The sequence below is a fragment of the Hypomesus nipponensis genome, chromosome 23 (assembly GCF_054491055.1).
Source record: "Hypomesus nipponensis isolate SF chromosome 23, ASM5449105v1, whole genome shotgun sequence".
In the NCBI taxonomy this organism is placed as follows: domain Eukaryota; kingdom Metazoa; phylum Chordata; class Actinopteri; order Osmeriformes; family Osmeridae; genus Hypomesus; species Hypomesus nipponensis.
In genome coordinates, this window is record NC_140383.1 from 18,363,795 (window position 1) to 18,372,540 (window position 8,746).

General features: G+C 38.4%; 1 protein-coding gene across 6 annotated transcripts in view; it reads left to right on the top strand.

The window, feature by feature from the left end:
- Positions 1–6,942, top strand: part of lss (lanosterol synthase (2,3-oxidosqualene-lanosterol cyclase)) — a 139,135-nt gene extending 132,193 nt beyond the window's left edge. For 2 of the 6 annotated variants that reach the window (XM_084688222.1, XM_084688224.1), the window contains 6 exons: positions 1,001–1,106; positions 1,350–1,415; positions 3,993–4,073; positions 4,221–4,391; positions 6,506–6,584; positions 6,714–6,942. In XM_084688222.1, coding sequence (XP_084544348.1) covers positions 1,001–1,106; positions 1,350–1,415; positions 3,993–4,073; positions 4,221–4,391; positions 6,506–6,584; positions 6,714–6,860 — 650 coding nt within the window. In that variant the 3' untranslated portion in view covers positions 6,861–6,942. The remainder of the gene's footprint in view (positions 1–1,000; positions 1,107–1,349; positions 1,416–3,992; positions 4,074–4,220; positions 4,392–6,505; positions 6,585–6,713) is intronic. The other 4 variants (XM_084688223.1, XR_014741562.1, XR_014741561.1 and 1 more) reach the window with 4 other exon arrangements.
- Positions 6,943–8,746: the final 1,804 nt, after the last annotated feature.

Consider the following 8,746-nt stretch of genomic DNA (forward strand, 5'->3'; position numbering starts at 1 on the left):
GATCATCAAATCCAGGCGTTTTAGAGGTCACCAGAAGGAGTCATAAAAAGATTGGTGATTCGGCCTTTGTCAATTACGCCCCAAAACTATGGAACAAATTACCCATAAATTATAGGGAAGCAAACACGCTAGACATTTTTTTTAAACTGCTTAAAACCTACCTTTTTACCGAAGCATTTAAGTAATAAGTAAAGGGTTTTACTACTTTTATTAGTTATATTATTGTTCTTATAGATTTGCTATTTTAATTATTACTTTTGTCACTTGTTTTTATTGATTGTATGTAAAGCACCTTGAGCTACAATTATTGTATGAAATGCGCTATATGGATATAGTCTTACTTACATTAATATTTTCAAAAAAAATAAATGTATTTGAAAACAGAATTAATACAATTCAAAATAGTATTTTTACATGTACAAAACACTGTAGAACTACATATTCACTCAAATACAGATCCTGAGGCAAGACACATCTCAGTCATGTACCGGCAAACGCTGTCGTTCTTCCTGACGATGTGGATGGTGACCTTAACAAAGACATCAACAATTGAAATGCTCATCAAAAACAACAAGAACAGAATATATTATTCAAATAATTTTGGCCAGGGCCAATTTAGGCATATACATTACATAAAAGGTGTAAAATAAATTGACTTGATATTTCCTTGCTTCAAGCATTATGATGTCAAACAGAAAATCCAGTCTGTCAAGGTCACCATCTAACTCTAAAGTAGCCTTTATTTTGTCAAGTAGTTTGATACTTACTGAAGTGATCACATTATCATAGTGTTGAAGGTTTGACTTGTGTTACAAGTTGTGTTACAACTACCTAAAATTGCAGTGGAGCACCCTTTGATTACAGCCTCTGCAGCACCAGGCATGGAACAGGGAAGGCAATAAGAGGAGGTTAACTAAATACTGAGGATGGCTTCATTCATCTCTCCGTCTTCTATGTACTCAAAATGGCAACGTTCAAATGATCTTCCTCCCCCTTTCAGGTGACATTATGATAGACTACACCTATGTGGAATGCACCTCTGCAGTTATGCAGTCTCTGAAACACTTCCAGACGGCATATCCAAGCCATCGTGTTGAAGAAATCCGGTAATTTTAATCAGTCAGGAGAATTCTCTGAAAAGGGTGCAGTCATTTGTGCAATTAGTCACAATAAAGTAACTACTATTGTATCTACACATCCAGTGTTTGACATCCTTTTTACAATCCGCCTAATTGCAGTAATACAAATCATAGCCACGTAATATAACGACAACCACAGGGCTCATCAGTACTTTTCTTTTGTACCTATACAAAGCTAATATCATACTTGGTTGTAACCTTTTCACACAGGTCCACACTGAGAAAAGGAATTGAGTATTGCAGAAAGGTGCAACGGCCTGATGGATCATGGGAAGGGTAAGTCTCAGTGATCTTGGTATTCATAGTTCACAAAGACAATGCTTTATGCTGTTAAGAAAATTGGGCCTCATTGTCGAACATTTTCTTAAGTTTCTTCTGAATTGTTTCTTACGGGCTTTGGAAACACAACGTAAGAAAAAGACATCCGCCAAATTCATGAACGCTTGAAAATGTGTTCCTACGCAGCAGAAGTTTTCTGAGCTGTGCTCCCCGGGAAGAGTTTTCTTAAGTTGAAAGCGCGTCCTCGTGCTCCTGAATTTGCATACATACACGCCCCAACAGCTCCTTATAAGGGCACGCAACAGCAGTGACGTTTGCAGTCAGAATCGACACAATTAGGAAAGCAACAGGAACGCAAGTTATGTCCAAGCGAAAAGCAACCTGTGCACAGGTGCATCGGTGCAACATCATACCATTAAGATGAACAGCGGAATTTTTCTCCACTGGATCTAACTGTGTGCACACGAAGCAAGGTTAGTTATTATAATTACTTAAATCCGAAGATGTCTGTTATGGCAATCCGTTTTATCATTTAAACAATGAATTCTTGATATCCAAAATTTGAATTCTGGATATCAAAAATACAATTCTAAGCTTTTTTAGTAAGTATGACAAGCCGTTTTATCATTTAACCAATGAATTGTTGATATCCAGAATTGTATTCTTTATATCAAAAATTTGAATTCTTGATATCCAAAATTTGAATTCTTGATATCCAAAATGAAATTCTTGATATCAAGAATTCGTATATAGGATATCAAGAATTCATTGGTTAAATGATAAAACGGTTTGCCATAGTCTATAGAGTTGATGTGAACGCAATCACCAACGATTTCTTATAACTTCATTAACACTTCAAACACGGAGAGTTTTCTTAAATGCGATTCCTTTGATCCTTGTTGTTTTTTAAGGAATCGCAATTGAGACAACTCAATTTACGACTGCTATTTCGAGTTCGGAAAGTCTTCTGAATTTCAGAACAAATCCCAAATGAGAAAACTTTCATGAATGCCAAATGTTTTCCTAAATCCAATTCAGAAGAAATGTCTTCTTAAATTCTTCTTAACTGCGTTCGAGAATGAGGCCCATTTGTCTCCTTTGTCTCTCAACACTAGAAGCGCCAAGCCACTTTTTACCTACTAGAAGTTAGGGGTTAAATTGGTCGCTGGATGGCGCTTCTTGCACGGAGCAAGGCAATATCGAAAAATGAACGTGCCTTTGTCAATCTGTCATTTATTTTCGTGTTGTTAGTTGATGATTATTTAATTAGAGCGTTTGTTGTCTAGCCCTTCAATGATTCAGCAAAATGTAACTGATTGGCTAAAGGATGTCAAACACGTTGTGGGTTACACTGCAGGTGGTCTATAATAGCCCAACATTGTGTATATATATATATTTATTTTTTTTATTCTAGGCTATAGGCTTACTTAATGTCAGCCTATATGTTGATGCTTAGCCTATTCAATTTAACAACTTTCCGAATGACAAGGCAGGCTGTGTAGCCAATGTGTATTTTGGTTTCATGTAGGCTATTACTGTAACACTGGGACTCCAGTTTCAAGTGTGGATGGTAGGTTATGCAAGGGAAGTAGCGCATATAAAACAAAAGTTGCATTTGATAAATCAAGTAGCCGGCCTATCTACTACAACTAGCCTGACAGATACTTTAGAATAGCCTGTGTTTTGATCCCTTTTAGTATTGCATTGTACTCAGAATTTCTGTTTTTTTTGAGCTGGTAAACAGTGAATGCATCTTGCAGGCTGTTTTAAAGGAGCGATATCAGAATCAGAATGGGATTTATTAAAGCTATCATCCCCCTTCTAATGATTGATCGCGTAGTGAATCAATGTATTTGGTCTCAAAAGTTCCTTTCTGTTGTCTAGCTTAGTCATTTATTTGTTATGTTTATCCGCTTTACAAAACATATTTGCCTTTTATGATTACAATTATTGTTCCTGCTATGTCATGACATAAGAATTGCGCCTACCTTTACATTTAGTCATTTAGCAGACGCTCTTATCCAGAGCGACTTACAGTAAGTACAGGGACATTCTCCCCGAGGCAAGTAGGGTGAAGTGCCTTGCCCAAGGACACAACGACATGTGCACCAGCCAGGAATCTAACTGGCAACTGCCTTCTGATTACTAGTCCGATGCTCTACCCGCTCAGCCACCTGACTCCCACCTGACTCGCCTACCAGCCAACACACACGTGAAGCTAATGCATAGAATTCAGTTACATTTTTGTCATTTTGCACATACTTATAGACTATATATATAAACTATACATATTTTGCTACACATATCTTATTTACACTATATAACCGTAGTACATAGTAATTGTGCCAGGGAACCCTTGCGACAAATGAATTGCATGAAATGGAAACCAAAACAGTTTAGCCTTAAATTAGCTTTCCCGGGTGTGAATTTTAACATTTAAAAATATTGGGTGAAAAAAATCAAGGAAATGTCAAGAAAGCAGGGTCCAGGAATTGTATTGAGTGCAAAGATTCAATTAGTTTTCTCTTAGGTGGGCGGCTCTTCTAGTGTAACAAACATTGTGTATCTCCTCAGGTCTTGGGGAGTGTGTTTCACATATGGAACCTGGTTTGGGATTGAGGCCTTTGCCTGTATGGGTCATACTTACAAACATGGGTAAGGACCCCTCTCAAAACAAGTACCACGCGCACATGCATATACGCAACCTTTTTTTCTCTTTAACTTTAGACCAATTACAACAGACATGTAGTGAACATCATAGCTTTAAGCATAATTGTCAGTTGATGATCTTGTCACCCCCAGTAGTGTGTGTGGGGAGGTACAGAAGGCATGTGAGTTCCTGCTGGCCAAGCAGATGGAAGACGGAGGCTGGGGAGAGGACTTTGAGTCGTGTGAGCAACGACGCTATGTCCAGAGTCCTAACAGTCAGATCCACAACACATGCTGGGCCTTGCTAGGCCTTATGGCTGCCAGGTAAAGAACTCAAGGCAAATGTAACAATTGATTCATTATATACATCATTTTTTGTTATGCGCAATGCTTTGTTAGATAAGTAATTATATCCTCTAAAAAGTGAAACAATGCAATGTTGACAAACAAACAGGTCTCTGTAAAAAAGAAACTACAGCAGCCAAAAATAGCAACTAAAGGTCTTCCTCTTGAATGGCAAAATGTTACTAAAGCCTGTCCTCTCAAAGGGAAAGCCGTCACTTATCTCCTTTCTTACACCGGCAAGCCTTCAGCCTAGGGGAGCAGGCACAGCACAATTAGCAATACAGGTTAGGTGCTTTGCCAAACTTTGGTGCTCACCTCTCCTTGCTTCAGTCACCACATCAAACTCTGCCTCTCTGTTTGGAGCTGGCCCTTTTTATCTGTGTTCTAATTGTGCCGTTTGCCACAAGTGTGTCTGCTCCCGGCTGACAGGCATAAGCCAAAACCACATACCTCCCACAATGCACCCTCTCTTTGGCAGTGCTGGCTGGCCTGCTGCGGTTGAACGGGGAGTACAGTGCAGTGGTACAATCCGTCCAGAGTTACAAGGCGGTTTTCTCTTTTGCTCGGGGTAGGGTTGGGTGGAATGGCCTAAAATGTATATCACGGTATAATTCTGAAGCACTGACTGTAACGGTATGTATCACAATATAGTATTTTTTGTAAAATGTCATAAAAATTGAATCTGCACTACAGCTGCTAATCTACTGCACTTGGCCAGATTTGGATTGGGCAACTCCTGTGTGTTGCATGGGTTGAATTTTCCAACTCATTTTGCAGTGCTCGGCCACAGAAGAGCTATATGTAACTTTCAACAGTAGCCTATGTTTATTGGATCACAAGAAAACTTTGTTCAATATTTTTAGTGTGCTAGCTCTAACAAATTGTTACATGGATAAATACTCGATTCTGTTGGCCTACAATAAACATTTCACAATTTTAACCAACCTGACATCATTGCTTGCATGGCTACACTATTCCATGCCACATTTTTCCATTTAAGTCTCTGTAAACAAAGGAATTTGTCTCATGTATATGTTAAAACCAGAAACCAAAACTCTACTTCATCTGTGCAATAGGCCTACTGTTTTTGAGTAATTGGAAGATTGCTTGCTATGTTTGCCCATATTGATTGCAATATTTGAATGGGGCTGTGACAAATCTTATTTCTGGAAGGCTCTACCGTGGTTGCACGGTATAGTCAAAATCCATATAGTAGGCCAAATTCATACCGGTATATTTCTATACCGTTCATACCGATTAATCGGGCTTTGCCCAGCCAAATGTTATGGCTGGGCCTTAAGCAGGCAGTTCATTACAGACGGCCAACCAGCCTCACTCGTCTGGCTCAGTTCTGCAAGGAGTGGGCAACAAAAAAAAAAGTGTGAAAGCCTGATTTGTCAGTACAGAAAACATTTGGTTGAAGTTATTGCTGCAAAAGAAGATGCAATACCCTATTAACTGAAGGGGTTCACATATTTTTGCACCCATGCAATCTAAACTGTAAAAATTAGCCTCCCCACCTGGTGGTTCTCCAGCAGGCAGATCAGTAGGTCTCGGGATGGCTCTGGACAGCCATATATATATCTATATCTATATATATATCTATATATATATATATATATATATATGGGCTACCATAGCATAATGCTACCTTAGGAACATCAGCATCACAAAAGCAGGGAACATACGGTAAATGTCAACACAAGATTCAAGCTTCTGATAAACCCCATAGACTAAATTTGCCTACCCGGTGATTAATACATTTTTATTTTCTGTATCTTGTTTTTGCTTTGTAAAACAGAGGGTGTTGTTGTGTCAAATGTGTTGTTCATGTCATTCCCACAGTGATTAGATTTTTTTATATTCATCCTTTGTGTTTTAAGACAATTGATAGGCTATAAAGTATGATGATAGAATGTTCAATACTTTACCCTAATTTTATAGTAAATTTGCATTTTGTTGCTAGTCGGATTAGTGCTATATTGCTACAAACCTCTCGCCATTTGTTGGTTTTCCTCCTGTCCTCCCCAAAATAATTTGCCACCAGCCGCCACTGGTCGAGTGATAGTTTCTTCTGTTATTATACCTGACAGGCATCCAGATGGCCAGGTAATTGAGAAAGGAGTTCAGTTGCTGATTGACAAGCAACTTCCCAATGGAGACTGGCCACAAGTGAGTCCTTCATTATATAGTTTTTCTTTGCAAACAAAACTCTCACAAAATTATTTACTTGATTGAGTTTGATAAAACAACTTATAAAATATTTAATTGATTTTTTCTTTTTTGTCTCTTTTCTTTCAGGAGAACATTTCAGGGGTATTCAATAAGAGCTGTGCTATTAGCTACACTTCCTACAGGAATATCTTTCCGATTTGGACACTAGGACGCTTTTCAAACCTATACCCCTACAGTCCCCTCACTGGAAAAATCAAGCTCAAAGAAGGTTGAAACAGTTGACTGAAAAGAGATTTCCCAAATTCAATGTAAAAATTATGCAATTAAAAAGAAACATCTGTTTCACACTTCTGAACTGCTGTTTATGATGTACACTTATTGAGATTGACTGATTGAATCATCTGAGAATCGTCTGAGAAATATAAATATGTCTTGGTTCCCCCGCCAAAGAAAACAAATTTGGTATTGTAATTTAATTGTTATTTGACTATATTTAATGCAGAATAAGAACATTCTGGAATGGTGACATTCAACTTGTTTATTTCCTTTCACATTTCTAATGTCTTAATGAAACTTACGTAGCGAAATAAGAAAATTCTGACTTATCACAGAATTTAGGTAAGTCAAAACTTCACATTTTAAATGCCACATTGTCTCTGGAGATTAGAAACAATGTTGTCCCACATGCAATGACTATAACGTGCAATAAATCTAGGATTGACCACTGACTTACTCAAGATTAGGACCAAGATATCAATACTACACCACGCAGTCACACACAAACGCCATTTAAGCAAAGCCTAATTCAGGCATAGCATTCGGTCAGCACACATCATCTCACTCATCAACTACACCTGTGTAACTTCAACCCCATAAGTCCATGTCCGATATGGCGGTAGTAGAAATACAACCTGAATTCTGGAAAAGTTGGGACATTTTTTAAATTTGAATAAAATGAAAACTAAAAGACTTTCAAATCACATGAGCCAATATTTTATTCACAATATAATCAAAATCAGAAAGGGATTTATTCACCATGAAAGTTTGCATAGACAAGGAATTTGCTTTGGCAGTAAGGTGCATACAATAAACAAAGGAATCTTACATTTAAATATGTGGTCTAACTTTACCACGGGTACATAAACTAGCAATACTAAGTGGAATAGAATTAAAATAAATATACAATAAAATATAAGTTGCCGTAATTTACAATATAAAATACAAATATTACAGAAGATACAAATGGTACAGATACAGTTTTGTAATGTAGTTCAAAATGCAAATTATTTTAAGACATGAAGTCATTCAAGTTAGTGTGACCTCTTGGCCTTGTTGAGGAGGCCAACAGCGAAAGGGTGACGTGAGGTCACCCTTGTGGCGTGAGGTTTTGGTCCTGATGGACCGCAGCTTTCTGCCGGAGGGGAGTGACTGAAACAGGGAGTGTCCAGGGTGGGAGTGTCGTAGAATTAATAAACTAAGTTTTTAACCAATATCAAAATGTAAAACAGCACAGAAATGGCAGCAAAGTATGATGCAAAGTGTTTATTTAAATCCAACACAAAGGATGATTCCAACAAATGCGAGTAGACCCTGGGGTCTGACTGGAATATTTCTCTGGACATTCGCTTATATATTTACTCCCCATTCTCTCTCCTGAATGGAGAGAGTCGTCACTGTGGAGGGGGGAGGGGGGGGAGGGGGGGGGGGGGGGGGGAGGGGGGGAGGGGGGGGGGAGGCCTAACAGGTGGCAAGGGGTTGTTCAGGACTGTCCAATTGTCTTTCAAATCTACAGTAGAACTCATTCAGTCGTTGGCCAGGCAGGAGTCGTTAGTGGAGTAGGGGGCTCTGGGTTTGAAGTTGGTAATCTGCCTGAGCCTTCTCCAGACAGAAGCAGAGTCGTTAGCAGAGAATTTATGTTCTAGTCTCTCTGAGTACAGTCGTTTAGCCTCTTTCACCGCCTTGCTAAACCTGTTCTTCAACTCCTTAAATCTATCCCTGTCCCCACTCCTGAACGCAGCCTCTTTGTCCTGACGTAGAATTTAATATCACATTGTTGTAATGATGAAGATAGGTTATGATTAATGGTTTATCTGATTTAAAATGAAACTTTATCCATATTTTTTGTATATTCTATATTACTGGAAACCATATGTTAAGCT